Below are 26,958 nucleotides of genomic sequence, written 5' to 3'. Positions count from 1 at the left end.
AGTTGACATGGAACAGGCTGCCCAGGGCAGTGCTGGAGTCACCATCCCTGGAGGGGTTCAAAAGGCATTTAGACGAGGTTCGCAGGGACATGGGTTAGTGCCAGAGCTGGGTTGGGTTATGGTTGGACTCGATGATCCTGAGGGTCTCTGCCAACTGCAATAATTCTATGTGCCACCACACAACATATTTCAATTCTGATTTTCAGACCACAGCTGTAGCAAACATTCACTGAGACAACCCAGCCACTCAACACCCTGCACACGTATGCCACACCTCTATGAAGTGAGAAAAACCCAGCAAAGACATCGCATTTGCGTCTCAGCAGGTCTCTGGGATACTCAGGTCCCAGGCCAGAAGTGAGAGCCCCTGACACCTGCTCTTGAAGCAGAGCAAACTGGGGCCGGTGGGGACACTGCCAGCCTTGCACCATGGCCAAGGCGAGGACCCCCTCCAGCACCTACTTTTGGTCCAACCAGGAGCACATGGCGACACTGCAGGCTCACAACACTATCTTAAATGGCTCTGAATGGGGTCCATGCTTCAGCTGCCCACCCTCACCAGGAGCTAAAAGCCAGCATTAAGAGATTAGCAGCTTTCCCAGCTGCTTCTCCCCCATGGCAGACTGGAAGATGAACTCATTCTGTGGTTCATTAAAGACATTCAAGGGGAACAGGAGCCCCACACTTCAGGCTGGAGGCCTCTCTGCTTATTACAAACCAGGAGTACCCTAGAACAGCATACCTGGCTCCACACACCCTCGCTCACCTCCTGGACTGGGTGGCACTGGTGCCAGTGGCCATGCCCCCTCCCTGGGCTGGCCCCGTGTGCCAGCCCTGCTCCCCGCAGCCCAGGGGCCCCTTCCCAGGGCCAGATCGCACCAAGGACGAGGTCTCACTGCAAGCAGCTCCTTTGAGATGGAGGCATCAAGAAGTGCCTGACCTCCATCTGTCTGCAGACTTCTGGTGACGCTTCCTTCCAGATTAGAGGTGCAAGCCTCGCTCACCTCCTCCACGTCAGGTGGCCTTGCTCTCTCCTCCCTCCTATAGTTTTGATTACAGAAAGGATCCCGAGAATACAAAGATCCCAAGCAGACACAGCACTTTGCATGCAGCCCCCAAGGCCAAGCAGGGAGATAAAGCGGAGAGGAGAATTGCACAGCCATGCCATGAAATGACTGATTTTCAGACAAGCAGGTCTGCTCTGCTGAAGAGCCTCAGGAAAGTGTTTGGGCACAGCTTGAAGGAAAAGAGATGAGTCGGGGGTGCTGGGTCCAAACGTGCTGCCCAGGCCCACGGGTCAGCAGTGAGCCAGGCTCAGAGCGCAGCTGGTGGAGCTGGGGAGGCTCAGCACACCCCTGCTCTGGTACCAGAAGATGTGCCAGCCTGCCCTGAGAAAGGCTGGCCGAGGTCAGAGTGAGAAGATTCAGGCCTCTCCAGAGCAGGAGCCGGTGCTCCCAGCAGCACAGAGCTGGGGGCAGCTCCCGCAGCCACAGCAAAGGGCCCTGCTCAGCCCTTCCAAACACAGGGCAGCAACAAAGGGCATCAGACAACGGGGCAACCAAGAGCTTTCACAGGACTGTCACACAAGCAAAGGGTCCTGGTCTTTCTGTCGCCCCACACCAACCCCTGTGCCAGTGTCGGCAGTTGTGCTTGCGTGCACACACCGTTCTGGGGCGGCAGGGACATCCCCACTGCCTCACAGAAGCTGCAGAAGCAGCTCTTTGGGGGAAGAGGTGCTGCCCCAGCCCTGGGAGCCTGAGAGCTGCTCTGCTCCCACCGCCTCCTGTCATCACAGCAGCAGCGCCTCATGCCTGACAATGAACCTTACAGCCTTGACGGAAGAGGAGAGTAGTCAGCACCCAATCCCTACCATGCAGAGATGACCCCCCAGCCATGTCATTTTTCTATCAAGGTCAGGCATCACGTGAAGCTTTTGAGGCGTTTGCAGAACTGAGGCATTAACACTGCTGCTCCAGCAGAACTCCCGGAGCCCTGGTACTTGGCATAGTCGGAGCCACAGGAAAGTACCAGCACCTCCATTCCACAGCCTGGAACGCCTCTCGCACCAGCACAGAGACCAGAAGCATGTGGGGCCAAGCTGGACCAGTGTGCTGGAGGCAAGGGACCAGTCTTGGCAAACAAACACAAATCACTCCCAAAGGAGCAAGGGTGCCTGCGTTTGCTTGAAGACAACTGCAGGAAAACAGCACTGGCCATTGCTTGCCAAGAGGTTTGCTGCATTGCCCGGCTACTCCTGTCCTCATCATTAGGAGCACTACGGAGTAGCTGATGCCAGGGCAGGACTGACGGGCTCTGGCACCTGCCCATCAGAGGGGCCTCTGGAGCTCTTCACGCTCAGTAGCTCTGCTGCTGGCAAGCCCGAGGACAACCGAGCACGACCCAGGAAGCAGCCACCCTCCCTAGCTGATGCATCCACACCACCCGTGAAAAGCAGGAAAGGACCCACAGGTCCAGCTGGGACAGACCAAGAGCAGAACTCAGAGCCTGCACTGTCCTTCATCCACTTGGCTCAACCAACACCCTTCTCTGACGCACCAAACAGCTGGAAGAGAGATGCCTGCAGTCCCCTTCTTGCTATCTTATCAGTTCCCGTTCCCAAGCAGGGCTGCACAGACACGACTCAGCCGGCAGAGCTACCGGAGCTTGAAGCCGGAGTATCTGTGGTGCAATCCGGGGGGACTCAGGCAGCTACATTCCTGTGGGCTGCACGGAGAAGGGGCTCTGCAGAGACACTGCCCTGCCACCAGGTTTAGAGACACACTCCTGCTCACTCGGGGAAATCTGAGCAGGGGAGAGGAGCACTGACAAGACAGCCGCCTGCAAAACACTGAAGGGGCAGAGCTATGGGAGGGGGAAAGAAATATGGCGCAAGAGTGACACTTCCCTCCCTGGCTCCTCCCAAGCAGCTCTCAGCAAGCTGAGTTAGGGGGGCTGTGCGGCCCAGCAAAGCCTCCTCCGCTGGGCAAAACAGCAACCCAGCCGGCCGCTCCTCCACAACATGCTCAGTCGCCCGAGAGCCGCTCTGTGGGATACTCTTTGAGGGAGGTATCCAGCCCCTGACAGAAGTCACCCGTCTGCAGGCTGTCACGCAAGCAGCCTGGCAGCACAGAGCCTCTCTCTCCGCACAGCCTGCTGCGGCAGGAGTTGTTTATGTGTCTGCAGCTGCTCCGTGCTTTCGCCATGGGAATCCAGGCTGAAGCTCCAGCCACGTCAAGCAGAGAAGCGGCCTGTCCCCCTGCCTGCCCCCTGCGCAGCCTCGCAGCTGGGCGAGCACGCAGCGCCCGGCAGGGCCAGCGCTGCAGGGGCAGGAGCCGCTGGGCAGGGGCTGCCGGAGCGCTGAGCCGCGTTCCCAGCCCTCCGCACAGCCTCCCCCACATCCTGCCTCCAGCCCTCCGCTGGGGGTACAGCATGCAAATCCTGGGTTGTGATTTTTCCAAGTTAAAAATAACCCAGTCATTTAGTAAGAGAAGCAGCAGCAGCAGCGAGGCAGGGGGCTGGGGAGCCTGTGAGCTTGCTGCAAGGCAGCTACAGCACACATTTTTCCCTCCCAAGCAGAGGCTGTGGAGAGGCAGCCTCCCAGCTCAGCACACACAGATACAGACAGCAAGACCCATTCAGCATCCCAACTGCAGAGGCTTCACTGAGCAGCCAAATGCTCTTCGCTTCAGAGCTGCCCCAACGCTCCCTCAAGTGCTGCCTTGCCCCGATGGGAAGGGGCACAAGCCCCACTCCCCTGAGCAGGACACACGCAGGATGAAGGAGAGAGAAAGGGGAGAAAGCGTACAAAAGGTCCAAATAACCCAAAATCAGGGGGTAAACAGCTCTCAGATGGCTCCACGGCAGGCCGGGCTGAGCATCGCACCGGTGGCCAGCCCCAGGAGACTCACAGCTGTGCTCCAAGCAACCTTCTGGTCTTAAAATATTTTGATCCTTAAAAAAAGGGGAGGGAGGGAATTATCTGTGTTCCCTGTGGGGCCAGGGGAGCTGAGAGATCTGCTGATAATGACACCCAGTGTGTGTGGTAATGCTGCAGGCACCTTGCCAGGACACCCAACTCCGCCACCCCACAGGACAACAGGCAACACGACACTGATGGGCAGGCACAGAGTAGCTGCAACTGCCTTGCTGCTTGCTCCATGGGACAAGGAATACAGAGACGCTGCACAGCATTCCCCCTCCAAGAAGCCTGCTCAGCACCAGCACCTCTGCTCCAAGCCCTCCCAGGCAAGCTCCCAGCCCTAAAGCTACAGCCAAGTCAGAGACCCTGGGGGGACACTTGGGACAGTGCCACTGCCTGTGCACACAGGATGCTCTGTTGATGCTCGACAAGTAAGAGAGCACACGCAGCCTGGATGCAGCCCCTGGTAATGAGCTTCAGTCAGCTGTGCTTCATGATTCTCATGACAAGCTCACGTGGCAAAAACTGCAATAGCTCCTTTTTGGGGAGTTTTCAAACACAGCTTCTAACCCAAGCCCGTAACCACAATGACCTTCAGCAGTTATTTCCAAGCTGCACAGCGCCACAGGGCTGAGAACCAAGGGCCCGCTTAGACTCCAGTGAGCACAGCAGCAAGCAGGCACCAACAGCACAAGGGGGAGAAAGCCACAGAACAGCTGGAAACACCTTCGGTTTTGTCCAGTGACGGCACATCATGAAACACAAAGCCATGCCTGGCCAGCCAGCACGTGCATGAAGACACGGCACTCCAGCTTGTTGCTAAAGGGAGGGAAACCAGGTCTGAACTCACCCTAGAGATGTATTTCTCTCACGACCTAATGGACAGCTCAACACAAGGGGACACGTCACTCCCCAGCAGCACTGGGGGTTGAGAGGTGGCTGTCTACAGAGTGTGGATGCACCCAGCATCAGCTGTACCCCTTTCCCACCATGGGGACACACCCAGCGTTACCTGCACCCCTTTCCCAGCATGGGGATGCACCCAGCGTTACCTGTACCCCTTTCCCACCACGGGGACGCACCCAGCATTACCTGTACCCCTTTCCCACCATGGGGATGCACTCAGCATGACCTGTACCCCTTTCCCACCATTAGGACACACCCAGCATTACCTGTACCCCTTTCCCACCATGGGGACGCATCCAGCGTTACCTGTACCCCTTTCCCACCATGGGGACGCACCCAGCATTACCTGTACCCCTTTCCCACCATTAGGACACACCCAGCATTACCTGTACCCCTTTCCCACCATGCGGACACACCCAGCGTTACCTGTACCCCTTTCCCACCACGGGGATGCACCCAGCGTTACCTGCACCCCTTTCCCACCATGGGGACACACCCAGCGTTACCTGTACCCCTTTCCCACCATGCGGACACACCCAGCGTTACCTGCACCCCTTTCCCACACCACAGCCCTGCTGCCTGCTGTGCAGGAGCTGCCAGGAGCAAGGCAGGTTTCTCAAGCCTGCGTCTGTTTTCTTCTGATCAGCAGGTCAAGAGTCTCACTCCAAACAGTTGCTCATAAGCCCCAGGCAGTGGATTTTAATCCTAAGCATAAGCAAGGCAAAAACCAGAGGAAAAATTAATCTCTACAGCTCAGTACCTATGTGGACAAGGAAGAGAGGAGGTAGGCAGGCCAAGGCCACCCAGCTTCATAGCTGGCACCCAGCAGGCTGGGCTCCCGTGGGCAGCAGGCCCATGACCACGCTCAGCAATACCAAGGGCCAGGATTTCACGGTGAGGGTGCAACGGTGTGTGTGTGAACACGTGCAGCACTCCTGCACACGCGGGGGCGGCAGCAGCCCCCTGCAGGGTGGCACCCGCCAGCACGGTTCATGTGCCCTGTCAAAAGCACCACCAGCTCAAGCTCCTGCCACACCAGCAAAGCCCATCACACTGATGTGGCATTTTCCAGACCTCTGCGCCCTGTTAAACACAAACATCAAGTGGTGTGGTACTCGACCCCTGCTGCCGCACAGGCCAAATCAACTGCCCTGTCTGCCAAATTTTAACAAGCCATTTCTCCATCACCAGTGTCAAGTTTTCCCTTCCACTTATTCACCAGCTCTGGCATGCTGATCAGCAAGCCAACAAGGAAGGACATGTTGCATCAGGAGCATCTGGAATATTGTGTCCAGTTGTGGCCCCTCAGTTCCAGCAGGACAGGGAACTGCCGCAGAGAGTCCAGCGCAGCCACCAAGATGCTGAAGGGAGTGGAGCATCTCCCGTGTGAGGAAAGGCTGAGGGAGCTGGGGCTCTGGAGCTGGACAAGAGGAGACTGAGGGGGGACTCATTCATGGGGATCAATATGGAAAGGGGGAGTGTCAGGAGGATGGAGCCAGGCTCTTCTGGTGACAACCAGTGACAGGACAAGGGGCAATGGGTGCAAACTGGAACACAGGAGGTTCTACTTGAATATGAGAAGAAACTTGTTCCTTGTGAGGGTGGCAGAGCCTGGCCCAGGCTGCCCAGGGAGGTTGTGGAGTCTCCTTCTGTGCAGACATTCCAACCCGCCTGGACACCTTCCTGTGTAACCTCATCTGGGTGTTCCTGCTCCATGGGGGGATTGCACTGGATGAGCTTTCCAGGGCCCTTCCAACCCCTGACATTCTGGGATTCCGTGATTCTGTGACTGGGGTGTCCAGGGAACAGACTGTGCCAGTGGCCGTAAAGCCTTCCCACTTCTCCCATCACAGTCCCAGCACTTAATCTCCTATCTTAAATCAAGGGAAAGCACACTATCTGCACCCGTGTGCTGCAGGAGCGTCCCACGCTGCACAGGCCAATAAAGCCGATGGCTGACCACCACCGGCACGGCCTCGGCACGGCTCTGAACCGCTGCGGCAGGAGCCCGGTGGCTCGCAGCCCCTGCCCTCGCCTGCCAGGAGCCACAGCGCGCTCCTCACAACGGCACTGCCACACGGCTGCAGGACCAGCTTGTCGGCAAACAGAAAGATGCCTGGTAGGCAACTCCTCTTCCTCAGCCTGGGACTGTGCACCACTCTGCTCCTTCGCAGGCAGGGAACCTGGTGTACCAAGGAGAGGATGTGCCAAGGCTGCCTCAGGTCAGAGTGACAATACAACCCTCACTACAGCTTAGATGGCAACAGGCAACGTAGCTCTGAGACACACTCTTGGCGACATGCAGGCTCCCTTCTCTGAAGTGCCTGGCTGTTACCCCTGGGCAGACAGGGGATGGCGGGCTCAGCTCCTGCTGGCTTCCTGCACCAGTGCTCGTGGGGAACCAGACTTCCCAGCAGCGTAAGAAAAGCCTCTGCCCAATTACTGGGCACGTGGGAGCACAGAGGTTACTGCCAGCTGCTTCGGAGCCTTCCTGCGGCAGGGCAAACCACCCAGCTGCTCTCCAGCTATTGGGAGGAATACAGAGGTTTCAGCAGAAACCAGGGCTCTGCACACTCTGCAAATTTTCCTACTGCTTTTTATTTCTCACGCGCAAGCACTCAGAACTTCACTTAGCTGCCCAAGTCCATCCTCAAGGTCACAGCCCTGTAAAGATGCCACCAGGCACATAATTTAGCCCACAGCACCTTTATTAGTACAAAAGGTATACAAAAGCCAGCTCAACCGGTAGACCTTGACAGCTGGCCAATGCAAAGAACCTTTTGTAAGGTTACTGCTTGACAGCTACACATCAAACAGCACCAAACTCAAGCTATCTCAAAGTAGAGAGCCGAAAAACGTGATGGCCTTCCTAAAAGCACAGATCTTCCCCTCTGGCCGTTGTTAATACCCTGCACAGCAAACTTCAGTTGTCAGAAAACAACTTTGCCACACCGCAGACAGCTCCTCAAAGGCAACCAAAGCCCTTTGTGCCTCTATTTTCCAACTGCAGAATGGGGATAAAAATCAGCCTTCCCAGCAGGGCTACTGAGAGGATCAACAAGCACTTGCCATGCACCTCAAAGCTTGGCTGGAGACACATACAAAGAGCACATCTGACACCCAGAGCAGATTTCTGCTGGGATGGCACAGCAACACCAGCCCCAGCTCCAAAAGGTGGAGGAGACCCCACTGCCGAGCCCGGTCCTGCTGAAAATCACCGCTTCAGGAGCTTCTGTCACTCTTCTCCAGCTGAATTCCCTGCTCTAGACCATAATGCTCCACAGTGGATCACCCCTGCCAGCCATCCAGCTGGTGTCCCACACCCGTTTGCTGTTACCCTCCAGCTTTACGTTATTCCCTGTTGCCCTCTTGTTAAAACCACAGTAAAGCAAAAGGGTAAACCAGGCTTTGCACCCTGCTGCCAACCTGCCCCTGCTTCACCTAGAGAACGGCCCATGGGAATGGGCCATAGGAAACACATCCAAGCCAGGTGCTGAACAGAACATGGCCAGGCCACCAGCAGGTGGGCCACAGGAGCACAGTTAGCATTTTAAACATTTCCAGGGCCTCGCAAGCAGGACGGACACCTCTGCTTTGCCAAGTGCCTTGTCTGCATGCGGGCAAGGGGGACGGTGCACGAAGGGAGCTCGGGGCCAGCTGCACTTCACCCACCACAGCTGCATCTCACACACAGTTCTCAAGCGCAGGCACTGAAGGCCAATCCCAACCTATGTCTTAGCGTGTGACAAGTGAGCCAGCACTGCCATCCTCATCCTAGCGGGCTCAAAACCCAGGTGACAAAGGCAGCTCAGCTCAGTCTCTGCTCTCACACACAGTGAAGCCTGGAGGGGGAGCAGAAGGGACCTCCAGGGCTAAAGGACATTTTGCTACACTGCTGACACCCCAAGTACAGGGCACATCCACCACCAGCTTACAGAGGTCACTTGCTGGATGCTGTTGTGTTGGAGGGGAGCTTCTGCACCAGCAAAGGCTGCAGCTGCCGCGTCAGCACTGAGAAGCCAGGCCGCCCACCCCAGGAGAGGGCAGAAAGGCTGTCTGGCAAGACCCCTCATTGTGGCAGTGCCAAGCACTGGGGGAGCCAAACTGCTCCTCGGCATCCAGGAAAGCAACACCCCAAACAACCACAGCCTGAGAGTTTGCTCTGTGCTGTGGAGAGGACCCACGGCTCATGACATCTGTTCTGCCTGTACATCCTAAGAGAAAATAGCAGACCTGGGCCCAAAATAGCAACAGACCGAAATCTGCTGTTCTCCAGGCCTGAGAACTTGTATATGGAAGCATCAGACCTATTTCCCAAGTACCTAAAGAACAGGGAGAGAAAGCAAAACACAGCAAACCCTCGTGATGCAACACAGGGCAAGAACTCGCCTCACCAGCAGCACAGCTGCCCCACAGCCCTCAGGTCCACATCCACCCACATCTCCACTTCAAGTGCTCTGCACTGCAAGGTCTGTAACCCCCTGACATTTACCCCCAAGGGCTTCCAGTTTATTCTGAATTTAACTCTCTGGGATACAAGTTCTCCACAATCTCAGCTGAAACTACTTCGAAGAACAGTCTCCAGAGTTCAGATGCCATCTGTAAGTAGACATTCCTCTCAATCATCTCAATGCTTCCTTACATTTGTGTCTTTTACACCATCCCAAGAGACACTCCAGCATAGGAGGGAGAGAGAAGTGCCAAAAAGAAATTCTTTGATTCCTCAAGTGCAAATGTTTGGAGTTCAGCAATGCCAGGTTTGGTTCCCCCCTCAGCTACTGGCAATTCTTTAATGCACCTGGGCAGCCTGCAAGCACCCAAGGTCTTGCCCTGACATGTTGCAGGTTAAGTGCTACCAAAACCACATACAGAGAGTAGCCCCTTCTTGTCCCAGCTCACAAAGTCATCCAGCCAGACACCAGCTCAGGAAGCAGTGGAGAAAGCACCAGCCCGGCCAGGCTGGAGGTCCACGTTTGCAGAGGGAGGGGGATCTTGTCAGAGCACACCCAAACCGCCACCGCTAACACTGACTGCAGAGCAACCTCTTGGCAGAGCCCTTTTCTCAGCGGAGCTGGGACCTCAGAGCACACCTGTCCCTTCAGACAGCACACAGGCAGAGCTGTGATGGGTCTCTCCTGGCATCACGCTGCACTTGTTTGGGGCACAGACACAGAAGACACCCACCGTGTCCTGGACCCTCCTGGCCAACCAGCGCCATCTTCATGGGGTTGGCTAGCCAGCGGGCAAGCACGTGGCATCGGCTGCACCCAGCTACCAAGAGGCTCTTGGCCCTGGCAGCCCACAGACTTGAGTGTCCTTTGACATGTAGCAACATGAAGACCAGGCAAGCAAGCTCTGGACACAACAGCAGGGCACGGGTCCCACAGACCCATGTCTTAGCCCACTCTTCCTGCATGTATTTGTCAGAAGTCCATGCCAACACACTTTCCACATCTCCTCTTCCTCCATACCTGGTAAGCCACTCATTTTCTGACCCCTTCCTTCAGCAGACAGCTCTGGAGGAACCAGTGTGCAACAAGGGCCACAAATGCCCTTCTGCTCTGTGGCAGGCATCCCCGCTCGCAGCTCAGGGTGGCAGGAAGAGCAGGAGGTAGAGCTGGATCTAGGAAAGGGTTTAGGAGCGTTATCCAGAACTCCTCAGCCCTGATGTCACACTCCACTCAGCAAAGCAGCAAGCAGAGAGCCTGCCTGGAAACCTGAGAGCAGCCTCTGCAGATAACCACATTCCCACACAGTGGGCTGTCCCTGCCAGATGTGGGCACAGATGTACCCATCCAAACACACACGGCCTGCGAGCCGGCAGTCACACCTTGCTGCAGGGCTCCCCGAGACGCTGCTCTCACTGAAATTACAATTACTAAAGCTTCCAAGAGCCTATGCCCATAGTGACCCACTCCTTCCTTCACCTTTCAGATTCAGGACCCTGGTCCTCACTCTCGAAGCGCAATAGCGGACTGGCCCAACTCCAAAACAGAGATGTTATTCTCAGCCTTTGGGGCAAGGACATGGAGCACCCACCGCGACTGACCCACAGATCTGTAACCACTTCTCTGAGAAATCAGGGTAACCACAAACCCCAGCACCTTCCCAGTAAGCGCAAGCCTTGCTTCAGGCACTCTCCCACAGCATCGCCGCACAGCGAACAAACAGAGCACAGTCTCCGCTTTCTGCGGTGGAGGAGGGAATCCTGCCTTTATGCATGCACACAAGTGCATGCCGGGAGAAGCTCCGATACCCTGGTGAGGGGCACCCTATGGGGACCAGGAAAGATCACTGAGAAAAAGGGCTTCACCTGCGCTAAAGCGACAAGCGGAGGAGCATACAAATGAGAGCAGCGCGCTGTGCGCTCCCCTGCGCAGGCCCAGCAGCACAGGGTACAGCGGGAATGTACCACATGTGTGTACAGAACTCATCATGAGAACAGCGCTCTTTCCTCTGATCCTCAATTAACGGACACCTAACACTTAAAACATACTTAAGAAAGAATGAAGCTTAAGTTCAACCAAAGTGGATGAGACATTTAGGGTTAAAGGTGCTCTGCACACACGAGCTAGAGAAGTCAAGGCAGCAGCTCACACAAAAATAGCAGCTTTCACAGTACGTCTATAGCAGAGCACTAATGTTTATTCTTGTATCTAGGACTGACTTTAATTCTGCCCCGGCACACACATATAACAAAACATTAATGTTTCTTAAAGAACCAATACTTCACCTACCTATATGTCAAAAAAGTGGAAGTCCCTAAAAACTTTGCATCATCCTTGTTCCCGTGTGGAGCTCACTAGCACATTGCTAACGCTGGAGTTCAAAGGCAGCCACCGAGCATACGTTACCTGCAAAATGACAACCAGAAGGCATATAAAGCAACTTAGATATCTAACTACCTTCATGACTTTGGAAAAGAGGTTTAATAAGTGGATGTTTCTTGAATGAAACTCAACTAAGTCCACATAACAAATTCTAATTCTAGTGCAATACAGAGGGACCAAAGTTCTCAGCAGTGGCTGCTAATGTGGAGGGCCTGGTAGCTGAAGTCAGTCAATTAGCTAAAGTCCTGCCTCTGCCTTCAAAGAAATGCAGATCCCTCTGGGAGAAGGGGTGGGGGTCTCCCATCCCAGGGAGGCAGTGAGAGCTGCAGTTCTGTCCCCACAGCACTGTCAGCAGGTCGGCTGCAGGGACACCGGCACCTGCACCGGCTTTTGGCCTGGGGTCCCTCACAGCTCGTGCCCTCCTCACCTTTGCTCCTGTGCTAGAGCTCCCAGGCTGCAACTTAAACACACGCTTTAGCACCGTATATGATACTGAACGAAACAACCCTGCCCCTCCACTGCCCACCTGTCCCTCCCTCGCAACAACACGCACCTTATTAGGGACATGCAGTTCACAGGGCTGGGTTGACACCAGCCTGACCCCAGGTATTGTCTCCTTTTACTCTAATGCAAAGCAGAGCTCCATAGTTCCCACGCTTTCATGGAAACATTTAGGAAACACAATTGTTCCACAAATTGACACTGACAAGTGTAATTTTCCCCTGCTTTTGGCACAGTCACCTCAAGAGGAAGCAATGAGGTACCTGCATCTCAACCCAGGCTTCCCACAACAACAGATCCAAACAGCAGAAAGAGCCAGACAAGTGTCAGAAAGCTTCACCAGAAGAGATCTAAACTTAATCTCACCAGTTATAACACAATTAAAAACAAGCACAAAAAACCCCCAACCAGCTGACACTACCTATACTAGTGCAACGTTAGGGCTGCATAAAGTGAAGGCAAAGGCGGGACTGCAGAAGATGTGCTGTACCTCCTAGGACAGACGTTAATGCCATCACCGTCAGACTGCGACTGAGCAGCATCCCTCACAGGGAGACCGGGGCTGGAAGTGTGATGTGCACCCCACGGCCAAGCCAACATCTCATCGTGGTGATAACACCCGCACTCGATCCACACCCAAGGCACCTCTGCAAGCGCATGTCCAGCGCCCACATAAAAACAAAGAGGGACTGGGACTCAGTTCCCACACTTCTCACGTTCATTTCTGGACTGAAGAGAGAGTTTTGCTCCTGTTAGAGCAGGATTTATACTTCCTACAGGCTGGGAATCCCCTGGAGGCAACAGGCTGCAATACGGAACAGCGCACGCCCCTTACCCTCCACCCACCCCCCGCAGGGGGAAGGTCCTGCACAAAGGACGGGCCGAGTGCTCCAGCGACCTGCTTGGCGCACACACAACCAGGGTCCCCAGGTCCCCTCTGAGCACCGGGCCGAGGGCAGCGCAGGGCAGGAGCCCCACACCCAGCCAACAAACTCGCCCAGCTTTGAGCTGCCTGCCCAAGGAGCCGGGTGTGCTCAGGCGTTCCCAGGGCACAGCCACAACCCTTCCCCAGACACCGGTCAGGGACCTGCCTCAAACATTAAAGCCCAGCCACAGCATCCCAGGTGTTTTCTACTTCTTAGGCTGACTGGACACATCCAGCAGAGCAATGCTAAAAATTAATAGCCACGTAGTGGCAGATTGTTAGGCTGCATACCAGATTTTCCCATATAAGGGAAAGTTGAAGGCATTGTCCTATCACACGGAAAACATCTCGCAGCAGCCCGGGATATCAGAAAGCAAAATGAGTCTCCTCGTGTCACAAGCTGACACCCACAGCACCACGTTTTTCCCCTTCTGCTGGTGGTTTGGTCAGCCTGCTTTGCCCAGCTGTTACTCCCGTCCCCGAGGATGCCGGGGTTGCTGGGACGGGCACGGCCAGCGTGGCACTGGCAGCACAGGAGCTGCTGCACAGGGCCTGTGCCTCCTCAGAGGGTCCTGGTCCCAACGCCACCACGCTGGCAACGAGGCATTGACATTGCCACCGTTCCCTGTGTGAAGTGTAACCCTGTTTCTGTGCTTTTTTAGGGTGCTGAGAACCCACCATACAAACCTTGCATGCTGTCGCCAACCCTCTGCTCCCAGCAAACATTGTCACTCGACTACACCCAGACCATTCACTCTGACCATCTCCTGCCCCTTCGCACAGCCTGTTGGCCCCACAACAGCTCTGCCTCCGCTTCCACAGAGCAGGGAGGGCCAAGTCACCAACACCACAGGCTGACTCCACTGTCTCAAGGGGGAAACTGGGGATGAGCGAGGAGAAACACTTCCACTGCTACTTACAGGAGACATGACAACGAGCCCCCTCGGCTCCCCTGAAGCCCAGTGAGAATCCAAGCACCGTGCTTGCCAGTGTCTCTTTAAGACAAGTTCAGAGAAGCCTCCCTACGCACGCCTGCTTCCCAGCCCCAACACAGCCAGTCCGCATTCCTGCACCAAGGGCTCACTTGCAGTGCAAGGCTGATCAACCCTCTCCCCTCCTTCGCAAGGGGAAGCTTCTCCTGCACACTGATGCACATGATAGCAGCTCTTATCTCCACAAACCCCAGACAGGCCAGGACGCCGCCACATGCGAAAAACAAAGGGCTGCTCCAGCAGCAGAGCTCTCAGCCTTGCCATCTCACAAAAACAAGTTCACTTGCTTGTGCAAACTCCTCTTGAAATAACACAACCCGATAAAGTGAGACACTTTATATTATCCACCTGTAAAAGTTTATGTCTTTGGAGAATCTCTTGAGAAAATATTCAAGATCTCTCAAGGAAGAGTAGATCTTAAAAATGATTGAGATACTTCTAGAGAGGGAGAGGCAGAGTTTTGCTTCCTGTTAAAGAAATAAGGTAAAAAGCAGTTGGGAAAACGAAACATTCCTCTGAGAGCCTCCTCCACCAAGCCACTAGAAACCAACAGACCCCAAAAACACCCACAGCACCGACCCTCAGAGTTAACGCTGCAACGTCAGGGGCCAGCTGCTCGAAGACCAGCAGCTCAGCCACAGCCACTCTCCCCTAACGCCAACACACGGGGCAACCGAGGTGAACTCAAGCCATATGCTACCAAACCAGACAGAGCGCTCAGAACAGGGTAACGAGGGACCCTGACAGCACCTTCCGCGAGAGATGCACATTATTTACATGCTGCTAGCCTTGAGAAACAGCACAAGAGCTGCCTTGGCTTCACAGATTCACACAGGCAAGGTTTTAACACAGCCGTACTGGCCCACAGCCTTCGCAGAAACAGGGCAACCAACTTTTCTGCTTAAAGAATGAGACAAGAGGCAGAAACAAATAGCCACGGCTGCAGAATGGGCTTCAAACTTAATGGAAGCGAAAACGAACGAAGGCCAGTCTTTCTCCAAGCCCTCTCGACTTTGGCTTCTATTTGAAGAAGAATAATACATACTTCCAGTTCTGCTGCACAAGGCACAGGCAGACATTTTGATTGTTGTCAGGTTGTCATGCTTTACAGCTTGAAGCACTCGAGGGGCAACATTCCACCAGCTTCACCCACCGCGGCTGCGCTCCCACCTCTGCAGCGAAGGAAACTCAGCAGCATGTCCAACGCTCCCGAAGGACCTGCAAGTTTAGGCAACTGTACAAATTCGGAGACGATGGGCAGAATTAGCTTTTCAAAAGCAAACAGGTAACATTAAGCTTTGTAGCAGAAGAGGAATCAGTTTTCCATGGAACAAGTGGGAAAGGAACCCAGTGGTAGCCCTGAACAAAACCAACCCAGTTGCAGGCCAGAAGCCTCAAGAGAAACAACCTATTTACTCCAGGAAGCATTTACTCCCAGAACAAAAATATGCTGTTATTGCTTCATACTTCAACAGCGTTTCCAAAACAACAATTTCTGTGCGAAGCAGCACAGCAGAGCTCCCACGTGAATGAGGTAAACAAAGGGCAAGGAGAGGTAAGGCAGCACCTATTCCTGTGCCATCACCAGAACGGGCCCAAAAGCAACAGCAACACTTCCTGGCAGAGCAAATACTCACAGAGCCCAGTGTTCTCTCCTCCGGCAACACCCTAATCCAACTGACCCTATATGAGTTACAAAGATACAGGCAGCACCAGCTACCAAATATCTGTAGCCCTGTAGGTGCAGGGGTCAGGGATAAACACCTGGCAATTCCAGCCACATCTGTCTGTCCCCGCGGAGCCTCTGCCAGGGACTGCAGAGGGCTGCGGAGACTTCTGCGTGGGCCTACTGCACACTTTGCACAACCACAGCGAACCATCTCTACCCTTCTCCCCTCATTCTCCAACCCCAAAAGCATTGGCTGCATTTCCCAAGCAGAAGGAAAACAACAAAAAAGCGCAAGCTTTTGGCAAAAAGCATCCCAACTCACTGAAGAAGTGCACCAAGCACTTTGCACAGCAAAATCATGGGAAAGCTCTAGCGCAACAGAGGCCAGCGCAGACCGAGCAGAACCAGCTCTCCACGTGCCGAGCAGTCCGCCTGGCCTCCGAAGTCCCCGACTTTGCTGTGAGTTTAGCGTAGCTGTCAGGAAGGCAAATCGATAAACAGAAACCGTTAGCTGCTCCAAGACGGGTGTGCACACCAGGCAGCAATACCGGCAGACTATTTCTCTTCCTCTTTCCGTATTCTGTTTGCGTGCATTCCTCTCATTTACCCTACAAACCTCACTGACCCAGACTAAAATCCACCTCGATCGCCAGCAAAACCCACTGCTCAGAACAGGGAGAATTGCACAACGCAGCCACCAAAACACAGCGGCCGTGCGGCTGCGTGGGGCGACTCCAGCGCGACGACTGCGGCGAACGAGCCGCGACTCCGGCGTGACTGCGATGCCGCTGCTGAGACGCGGCTGCGATCGCACCCCGAGCCGCGGCAGCGCAGCGGGACAGGCGGGACGGACCCGCCGACCACCGGGACGAGCCGCCCGGAGCGGAGGGAACGGCCCTTTAACCGGATCCCCCCCCCTCAAGCCCCGGGTGCCCTTGCTCGGCGGGCGCGGGGCAGCAGGAATCCCGTGCCCCGGGGCCTCCAGCCCGTAAAGGGACCCGCTTCTCCCCCGCCCGCGAAGTTTAAAGACTTCATTATCGATTCTCGGGAGCACTGCGGCCGGCACGGCGGCGGGAAGCGGCGCCCCGCGGGCAGGCTCCCGGCGGGCAGGCTCCCGGCACGCCGCATCCCGCCGCGCAGCTCGGCGGGGGCCGGGGCCTCACCCCCCCACCCCAGCCGGGAGGAGCCTCCGCGCAGCGCCGGGGGGAGCCCGCCCCGCCTCCGCCCCCGGCCCCCGCACCGCCGCGGCTGCGGGGGGCGCCGGGCCTCGAGCTGCCGGCCAGGCCCGGCCTTCCCCGGGCCGGGGGCGAGCGGCGGACAGGGCCGGCGAGAGGGGCCGCGGCCCCTCCGCTGCCGGCGGCCCCGGGGGGCGGGGGAGGGCGGCGAGGAGGAACCGCGGGGGCGCCGCCGCCCCTCCCCCGCGGCCGGAGCCATGACAGGGCCGGCGGCCGCCCCGGCCCCGCCGCCCGCCCCGCGGCCCGCGCCGCCGAGTTCATTCATAGCGCCGCCCCGGCGCGGCCCCGCCGGCGCCCCCCGCCCCGCCGCCGCCCCCGGCCGCGCCGGGCGGGCGAACCCAAAAGTTCGGGGCAGAACTTACCTAAAATGGCTCCTCGGCCGCCCAAATACAAACAGCTATTATTTGGTGAAGTTTAGCCCAGCACCCTGCAAGGACACCCTAACCTCGCCCGGGCACGCCCCCGCCCCGCGCCCATTGGCTGTCGGCCGCCAGCCGCCGGCGCCCATTGGCAGGCCGGCCCGTCAGCCGCGCGGCGGCCGCGGCAGGCTTGGCTGCAGCGCGCCCGCCGCTCGCTCCATTGTGCTCCTGTTTGCACCGATGAGAGCGCGGCGGCGATTGGCCGCGCCGCCGCCCCCGCGCGCCGCCCCCCGCCGCCGCCCCGCCCGCGCCCTCCACGTCTGCGCCCGCCGCTCGTTCCCGGATGTGAACGGCCCCGCCGGGGCCTGTGGCGGCGCCGCCTGCCCGCCGCCCCCCGCGAGTGTCCCCGGCCGGCCCGGCCCGCGCCCCGCTGCCCGCAGGCGCTGGCGCCCGGGGTCGCCTGAGGCCCCGAGAGGTGCGAAGGCGCCCGGGGGCGGCGCCGCTGGGAAAGGGTTTCTGCGGGAGTTCTCCCGGCCGGGGCTGCTCGGGGTCGCACGGCCCTCGGGGGCTTTGCACGGCACTGCGGTCCCTGTGGCTCAGCGCCCCGGCAGCCAGACCGGCAGCACCTTTGCCTTGGTGCCTGAGGAGGCGTGGGCTGTGTCCCTGCGCCGGGGGGACGGGGCTGGCAGTGAGGAGTCGCTGCATCCTCCCCTTGGAGAGCTGCTCGGGCGAGTGAGCTCCAGCACCAGAAGGAAGCTCTGCTAGAGCTAATTAGCTCTGCCGAGACTCAGGGCTGATTAACCCAGGGCAGCACAGCCCTCATGCAGCTTGCCCCGGGGATGCTGGCACATCAGCGCACCCGCGGGAGCCCCGGCCGGTTCAGCAGCAGCTGGTGCTGATGTCCTGTGCTGTCCGGCTGCCACGTCCCCTCGGCGCCTCCCAGCTCTCCCCAGGTGCTGCTCCCTTGGCCGTACAGCTCTTCGGCTCCTGGGCAGCACCACCGGGCAGTGCAGGTGTGCTCTGGAGGTACCTGTCGCTGCACTCGTGTGGATCAAACAGAGGGTACAGCCAAGGGACACCGATCTGTCACGGAGCTGCACCCACCTCATTCCACGCCTCCTCCAGGTCCCCTGCACAGACCAGTACAGCGCTGTCCTCTTCCCAGTAAGGCAGAGCTTCCTTCTCTGTTGCATTCTCCTTTCTCTCTTGCTCCAACCACATTTTCACCCTCCACCCTTTTTCCTCTCTCAGCCCCGCTCCGTGCCCGGGGACGGCACTGCTGGATGCTGCTGAGATCTTGTGTGTGTTTTGTCTCCCCTGGCCCTCAGGGTCAGATTCTTTTTCTGCTTATAGAAGGTCAACATGCATGAATTATTCCTGTCCAGTGCCTTCCTCTTTCCCTAGTCCTGCCTGCTCCTCTAGCCACCTGAGCTTTTCGTTTTCATCCTGCGCTGGTCAGCCTTCGGCCAACCTTCACCCTCCCTCTGCCTCCGGAGCAGCACCTTGGCCTCTGTGTGAAGAATGCCTGTAAGGCGGCATTAATTGGTACTTTATGATCAGAAAATCAAAGCAGCTTATTTTCAGATTAACTACTTTTTGGTCAGTTGGTCTTAAAAGAACACTTAAGGGTGGTTAAGTGACTCATTGCTGTACATGCAAAATCAGTGGCCCAGTCACTAGGAAATGGCAAAGCAAGACACAAATCCCTCCCCTGCATGAGAATTCATCTGGCAAATATAATTTGGGAAGGCATTTTAACACCTTTGTTATAGACTTGCAGAAGTGTTGGTGGGAAGGGACCACAGCAGGTTATGTTAGAGATTTCCAGAGGTTCCTCCTCAGCATCACATTGGTGACAAGCACAAGATGAGCTCAGATGTGGTTCTGCCTATCTGACCCTTAATGCCCTCCATGGCCAGTGATTGTTCCACCTTTGTGGTGACCTGTGCCAAGGCTGCACCATCCTTCCAAGAAAAGGGTTTTCTTAACATCCCACCCGAGCCTTTCAGGACTCACATTGTGGTTCTTGCTCCTTAATGTAGCACCAGGCACTACCAAGGAGGATTTGACTCCATCATCCCTGTAACTGCCCTTCCTGTGCTCGTAGCCTGCTGTGCCACCAGCTCCTCAGCATCTCCACATCAGAGGAAACTGACCCAGCTCCTCCACCTGTATTCAGGGCCCTGTGCCTGTCTTGTTCTTCCATCACTGATGCCTCTCTGGCTTCTCAGTATTGGGGGCCCAAAAACTGGATGCAGTAAAGACAGAATGTATGAATTTATAATAGAAACTCATCTACCAATCCAGTCTCAATCCAGGCCACATCTGTTATATTATTTACAGAGTAGGATTGCTGTGTTTTGGACAAGGTGATTTGGAGACTTGTCCCAGTGTCGGTCTTTGACTGTGCTAGTGACACCCTAACAGGACTGAATGGTGCACCCAAACTGGGACCATTCCCACCTGGTCCCCTCACAAATGCAGCATGAACTCTGTTGTTGGGTGGCCCCAGCACCTGTTGATGCCAGTACTGGACCCCCTCAGCCTCTCTGGGAAGCAGAATTGAGTCCTGAGCTTGGTTATTCCCAAATCCCCCTGGGCATAGGATGTAACCCCCGTGTGCGCAGAGTGCTCAACCGAACAGAGCTGGGGTCGTGTGTCACCTGGAGCACAATCTTGCTGCCAGCTGCCATCGTTGTACACCATCTTTGGGATCAGCGCATAATATAATAATAATAATAATAATAATAATAATAATAATAATAATAATAATAATAATTTGGCTTCTACAAAGATGGATTGTGACAGTCCCCCTGGGCAAACTCCTCTGGGCTCAGGACACCCCCACACCCCCATACTTCACTGGCCAGGGGGTTCTTCCTCCTCCCAGGGAGCGGGGCCAGCTCCTCATGGGAATGCATGGTAGGGCCGTCGGTACCAGCATCGTTACCTGCAATGTGCTGCAGACCGCTCTGCTGCCCTCATGCATGAACATCCACCGTGGCCCTGATTTACAGATGTGTCCCACCCCGATGAGGAACGTGTTACTGTTACGTACTTACCTTGAACCCAGTGATAACTGGAATCAGGAAAAGCAAAATGCGAATGATGGTGGTTGCTCACAACATCTCAGCTATGCAACACTGAGAAATGTGAAAGAAAGCAATGAGAAAATTATAGCAATAATACACTTTGTTGGCTTTCACAGATGTCAGTGGGAAAGGCAGAGTCTGACCTGCAGGTGACCCACCTGCCAGGACCTTGGCTCTTTGGGCGCCTGTGCCTTTCTCCTGGCCAGTGTCCATGAAGTGGGACAAGTGTCATCATTTGGGGCCTGGTGGTACCCGAGATGTGTTCCTGCTTACAGAGAGCTCCTGAAGACTCCCAGTGTCTGCAGGGAGCTGGGCACAGGCTCCTGAGCTATGTCCCAAGGTTGCTGGTTGTGACCTGACCCATGTCCACTGTGTGACTGGGGCAGTGACTTTGCTCCAGCAGCAGCTGCTCACCAGCACCCTGGCTGCGGGGCTGCCTGCGGCCACTGCCTGCAGCTCTGTGCCTGGGTGCAGGAACAGCAGTGATGGCTGAGCTTGTCACCAGGGATGGAGACCTCTGACGTTGCATGCTACTCTTGCAGATGTCACTGGTTTATCCAAGATGCAGACTTTGCAGCAGAAAGGTGCTGCTTCCACAGGCAGGAGCGCCCAGGCTGAGCGGCAGCGCCATGCCTACAGACTCGTACAACCACGCTGCTTCTCCTGGACAGGAGCCCCGGAGATTTCCAATGCCTGCTTAATATTCAGTGGCAGTATGGGTTTCCCAGGCACACCTCAGTGCCGCAGCACATTCGGCTGGGAGGGTGCCTGTGCCGGCACATCGCAGGTCTGTGCAGCCTCGGGCAGCCCCATCGCCGCACTGGGCACGCTGCCACCGCGGGGGCAGGCACTGGCTGCCCTGGGGACACCTTTGGCAGCAGAAGGGAAGGAGTCCCTTGAGGCTGAAGAAATGCCAAGTGTTTCCAGGCTGAACTCATCCTCTTGCAGAGAGGGACACTCCCATGCTGCTGCAAGACGTGCCGGCCCGGGCACTGCCAAGCCCTGGGTGCCGGTGTTCCTGCCCATCGCGCAGGGAGATACAGACTTTTCTCCGTGGTGGCAGCCCTCACCCAGGAACAGGGCAGCCGCTCCACAGGTTTTGGAAGCAGTCTGAAAAGGTGATTAAAGGAGCAATTAACTGCTGTTAGCCGTGGGGTTTTTTGGGTACAGGGACTCAGGGCTTTGTCCACGTCAGTAAATTAGTCTCAAGTGTGATGTAGCGGTTCTTTGCTTGTTGTGGCCATCTGAGCATTTGCACATCTCAGAGGGTTGACTTGCCTGGTTCTGGGGAGGTTGGCATGTCTCCCATGGTTATCTGTGTCCTCCTTACAAGCTCAAGCTTTGCTGGGGCTCTTGGGGCTTTGTGTAAAAACCAGAGCAGTTCTCCTGGCCTGTGGTGGATGTTTGTTGCAGCACAAGGTGAGTGAAGGATCCCTCAGCTCCTTTCTGCTGTGCATCCTCCCATGCCCAGGGCTTGACCACTCAGCGCCAGGTGCAGGAAGCTCGGCTCTCATCATCACCAGGTTGCACTGTCCTCCTCCATCCAGGCTGTCCAGATGGAGGTCGGCAGGAAGGACCAGGAGCCTCAGTTCTCTCATCCCTCTTTGATGATCCATTTGAAAAGCGAGGCAGAGGGGTACATTTGTCTAGAAGCTGTTCAGAAGCTGTCCTGCAGATTTTGTATTGGACACACAAGACTGTTTCCAAGTTTGGACCTTAGACTCTGAGATACATAAACCCCTGTCAGATGCACATCAACAGACAGTTCTAATTTTACTGCATCCTTTTCCTCTGGAAGCAAATTTCAAGACAGATTGCCCATGCTGCTACAAACCTGGACAAACCCACTGGAGTTACTGCACTGGAGTAATTGGTGCGGATGGACCGTGTTCTGGCCATAGCGAGGGGTCACAGCCAGCCCGGTCGTGCTGCTCCTGGCAGTCAGGACAGCTCGAGCATCCTCAAGCATCCTCTCCCCATACGTGCCACAAGTGTAACCGGAGCGTGCCGGTGTCACTTCAGGCCAGAGTCTGGGTGTGATGTGGCTGTTGGGCTGCTCGGCCTCTGATCTTCTTCTGCCCCCAAAGGTGCAGACATAGACAGAGGTTCAACGTGAGCCACGGGGTTTGTAGTTGTACCCCAGTACATGAGCCCTGTGTCTGTGAACAGACACTGTGCAGAACCATCCTGGGGCTGGAGACCCACTTGATCTCTGGCCTGGGATTCAGAGCAGGGTTTGAGGAGCAATTGCCAGAGGTCATATAAAATCACATCTTCTAGAGCAAAACTCAATACGTCTGTCTGCAGTAGAACAAACCTCCTTAAATTGATTCAGGATTGTCACAGAAGTGATTTTGATTTTGCAAAGATTTTTGCTGCCTGAAGCAAAGATCAGTTGCTTTGGGAAACATGCTGGCTAAACCCGTCTCTGTCCGCATCAACCATCTCATGCCCTACAATCTCTAATGCTGAGCATCTGAAGGCTGGAGCTGTGGGGACGGTGCTCCAAAGTTGTGCTCTGGCACCAGAGATGGGAGCTGACATCCATGGGACCATGGAAAGATTTGCCAACAGCAGGTTCCCAGTGCTCTCAGTGAAATCTCTGGGACGCTTCCTGCTCAAGTTTTATGGCTCCTGTTACTGAGAGCTGCCAGCTCACAGGTGCTTCTGATCACTTCTCCAATTACCAAGAGTGAAAGGTGTTTAACATGCAGCTCATCATGAGCCAGTCCCTGAGCACCCATCACCTGCCTCCCACGTGAGCTCTGCTCATCCTGTGCGTGAAACTAAAGCAGAGCCACGACTGCCCCTGGACAGACACAGCAGAAATAATGTCACAAATCACACAGCCCTCACTCTTAAAGCACTGTTTCTCTCTCAGCACACTTTCCTCTTGCTGACTCAAACTGATTTTGGCTCCAGGCAGGTTCCTCACCAGGCCGCTCCTTCCCCACGCTCCTATTGAGCACCCAGCGTGATGTGGGGTCTGGTGCCCATGGGAGCCTCACCTGCTTTGCTTTACTCCAAAAGTTAATTCCTGTGACTTCTCCAGCCCTGGCTTCACTGTCAGCTCCTGGGGAAGCTGGTTTGACATCTGACCCCCTGTGTGGCTCTGGGGGATGATGCTGGTGTTGCCACCATGGTCCATGTAGACCATTTCATCCCTTGGGGTCTCTAGGGGCTATTCTCAGGGCTTGCCCAGTTTTTCTACCTCTCCTTCTCTGCAGGCCATGAAGCCAGCCAGGCCTGTACTTTAAGGGTTTTTCCATATGCTTGTAGCCAGAAATGGTGGAATCCTAGAAACGAGGAGCCTTTGGGAGCAGCTGATGCCAATGCCAGCTGACACCGCCCTGCCTGGGACCCGGCTCTCCTGGAAACCTCGGCAATGGAGACTCCAGCCCCAACCCCCTCATGACTGGCAAGATTTCTCCCATTGCCTACCTTGAATTTCCCTGCGATAATGTAACCCTGCTTCTCCGTGCGTTATCCAGCACGAGCAGATTAATCTCTTCCTCATTGCAGGAATCATTTACATTCCTCAGACTGCTGCTGCAGCCCCCTGCGCTCTCTCCTACCAATTAAGCAGTCCCACGGCTTGCTGGTTTTTCTTGACAATCATGTTTTCCAGGTCTCTGACATCCTTCCCTGCATCCTCTCCAGCCAGCCCAAAGGGCAATGTCCAGCGTTAGCCGCCTTCTCCAGCCACGGCTTCCCAGTGCCACGGAGAAATCAGACCTGTATCTAGCATCTCCGAAGCCCTCCCGGTTACACATCCCAGCATTGTGTTTGCCCCTTTTTTGCTGTTAGCTCCCCGCTCTGCTGTGATTTATTAGAGTGTCAGGTCCTTCTCCTGAAAATCACTCTCTTGCTTCTTGCTCCCTATTTCTCGTTTACACAATGGCCTGGTCGTGCTGGGATGCTGTCAGCACTGGGCTCTGCTGTGTGCTGTTCTGCTCCCCAAGCCTCTTTATCCAATTTGTCAGTGAGGGTGGTGTGGAGGAAGAGTTTGGGGGTAGGAATCTGTCTTCCAGCATAATTCCCACTCTTCCTATCTTCCTATTTTGTCTGCAAGTCCTGTATTCCGTTATCTCACCTGCTGGCAGCTGCAGCCCAGAGGTAGTTACTCGAGCTGTGACCAGCACTCATTTTATAGCAGAGTTAGGCTGAATAGGATTTACAACTTGCTTCTGAGCTTCTTTATGAGCCTGCGTCAAAAGCATTGCAAACATCAAGATCTGGACACTGTGTTTCCCATTCTCCTGGCAAAGCTTGGGTTTGCCACGATTTGCCCGTGAGAAGTCGATGCTGGCGGCTGCTCCTCCAGGTGCTGTCCTGTGGGTCCTGGGGCCGCTTTGCTGCTTGTCCTGGCATTTCCCAGGGGACCGAAGCTGTGCTGAGTACTCGGTTATCTTCTTTTTAAAATGCTTCACAACGTTGCCCTTCTTCTGCTGCAGCCCCGTCAACTTTGGCTACATCCCTCCCGCTTCGGGCTCTCCTGCTGCCAGCTCTGCCTGCCTCTGCAGAGATGGCAGCCAGGCCTGGCCTGCCTGCACCACTGGGTCTCTCCAAGCTCCCCAGCCCTGTTCAGAGCTGTTGCACTTTTGCTGGTGCTAATTGCACCCCCCAGCTGATCCAGGCACTGGGGCAGTGAACGCCCCCGGCACCGCAGCATCCCAGTCAAGGGTTCCCCCTTGCTGCCCTGCAGCATCCGCCCCGGCTCTGCCTGCCCCCCTCCTCCCCACGCACTCTCATTGCCTTGATCACCAAATCCTTTTGCTTTTCCCTTTGGCCTTCTCGGTTTTGCGTTCCAAGCTGATACATTTGCATTCAAGCCTGCCCGCCTGCTTCCCAGCCGCTCCCCAGCCAGCTGGTCCAAGGCTGGTAGTTTGGAGGGAGCCCGGGATGCTGGCCCTTGGCGTGGCCCTTGGCGTGGCCCTTGGCGTGGCCCTTGGCGTGGGCTCCCGCAGGCTCCCTGCAGTCAGGCTGCTCTCAGCAGGTGGCAGAAATGGCCAAAAATAGGAGGTAGCAGAGGGCTGGACCGCGGGGCACTTGGGGTGCACAGAGGCAGGACAGGACCCAGCAGGCTCAGGGAAACTTGATGTAAGGACACGACTTTTCCCATGAGGGCGGTCAGCCCCTGGCCCAGGGCTCACAGAGGTCTGGGCTCTCTGTTTGTGAAGATTATTTGAACCACCCCTGTACAAAGCCCTGAGCACCTCGGTCTGACTGGCCCTGCTCAGAGCAGCATGCTGGACCCAGCATCCCCAGATGTCCCTTTTCTCAGTCCCAAGCTCTGGCTCTTTCCTTCTGCAAGAGACAGAACTCCTTCATGTCTTGGCTGCATTCATCCCACTTATTTCCCCCTGCCCTCTGCATCCATGCCCTGAAGGTCAGACACGAAGCCAGTCATCTACTCGCCTCTTCCCCCAAAAAATCACTTTTAATGCTTTGGGAGTGTTTGCTGTACAGTCTGTCCCTGCTGTCCTGATCCCACACCAGTCACTTGGGGAGGGACATTCTCCGTCACCACGATGTCTCGGGCTTTGGGTCAGCCTGGCGATTGCTCATGAAAGCCGCTTGCCGCAGAGGGGTGGCAGCCAGGTTCTCCCTGGATTGCAAACCAAACATATCCAGCCTTCATATACAAAGCAACACATTCCTCCTTAATCCCCTGCCTGTCTTTCCAGAACAAGCTGCATCCTTCCATATTAATATTCCAGTCACGTGGCTGAGCCCACCGAGCCTTTGTTATGCCAATTAAATCATAATCTTGATCACGCATTAAGACTTCCAGCTCCTTTTGTTTATCCCTCCCAAGCACCAGACAGGGCAGGCGTGCAGTGGGCTGACCCCTTGTCATCGTCTGTGCCCAAGGGCTGTGCTGCAAGTGCCACCTCCAGTGTCACCTGCATCTCCTCCAAGCCGTGGTTGTGGGGCTGCAGAGCCAGCTGTGCCCCAGAGCCGGTGCCGGGCTGGGGCTGGTGAGGCTGGTGCCACTTCTGCTTCCATCGCTGGTGCCAGGAGGGGCAGGGAGGGGGGTGGGAGGCCGCAGGAGGGTGAGCAGTGGGCAGCCAGGCTGCGGTCTGAACATCACCTGCCCCAGCGTTGCTGGAGGCAGCTGTTGGGCAGGGGTGACACTGCCTGGGGACAGCCTGTCCCCAGCTGGAGTCACAGCAAGGGGCCAGTGGGAGGGATGGGATGCCCAGGGCCCCTTTGGTCTGCAGGGTCAGTGGTGGCACAAGTAAAAGGCTCTGTGTGTGTGTATGTGTGTGCACATGTATGTGTGCATACCTGTGTGCATGGCCGCCGCGTCCATCCCGCTCTGCAGCAGCTTCCCAGCACAGCACTGGAGCTGGGAAAAGCCAGGCTTGGGTTATTCCAGCTGCAAGGCAATACGTGGGCATTTCAAGAGTCTGTTGCAAATCCAAGCTCTGGACACGCGTGAGAGTCTTCTCCCAGAGCTTCCTGCTTTTTGCATCAACACCAGCTTGGAGAAAGGAGCCCCCTCCAGCCCCACTCAGAGCAGCCCC

General features: G+C 56.1%; 1 protein-coding gene across 17 annotated transcripts in view; it reads right to left on the bottom strand.

Annotated features, from left to right (window-relative positions):
• CHD6 (chromodomain helicase DNA binding protein 6) overlaps positions 1-17,553 on the bottom strand; it is an 88,028-nt gene extending 70,475 nt beyond the window's left edge. For 4 of the 17 annotated variants that reach the window (XM_065032685.1, XM_065032680.1, XM_065032694.1 and 1 more), the window contains exon 1: positions 15,119-15,274. In XM_065032685.1, the coding sequence (XP_064888757.1) occupies positions 15,119-15,152 (34 nt within the window). In that variant the 5' untranslated portion in view covers positions 15,153-15,274. Of the gene's footprint in view, positions 1-11,562; positions 11,680-15,118; positions 15,299-17,339 lie in introns of those variants that run through there. The other 13 variants (XM_065032678.1, XM_065032693.1, XM_065032679.1 and 10 more) reach the window with 8 other exon arrangements.
• Positions 17,554-26,958: the final 9,405 nt, after the last annotated feature.

Source organism: Columba livia, chromosome 16 (assembly GCF_036013475.1).
Source record: "Columba livia isolate bColLiv1 breed racing homer chromosome 16, bColLiv1.pat.W.v2, whole genome shotgun sequence".
Lineage (NCBI taxonomy): Eukaryota > Metazoa > Chordata > Aves > Columbiformes > Columbidae > Columba > Columba livia.
This window is presented reverse-complemented; position numbering and strand designations above follow the sequence as displayed.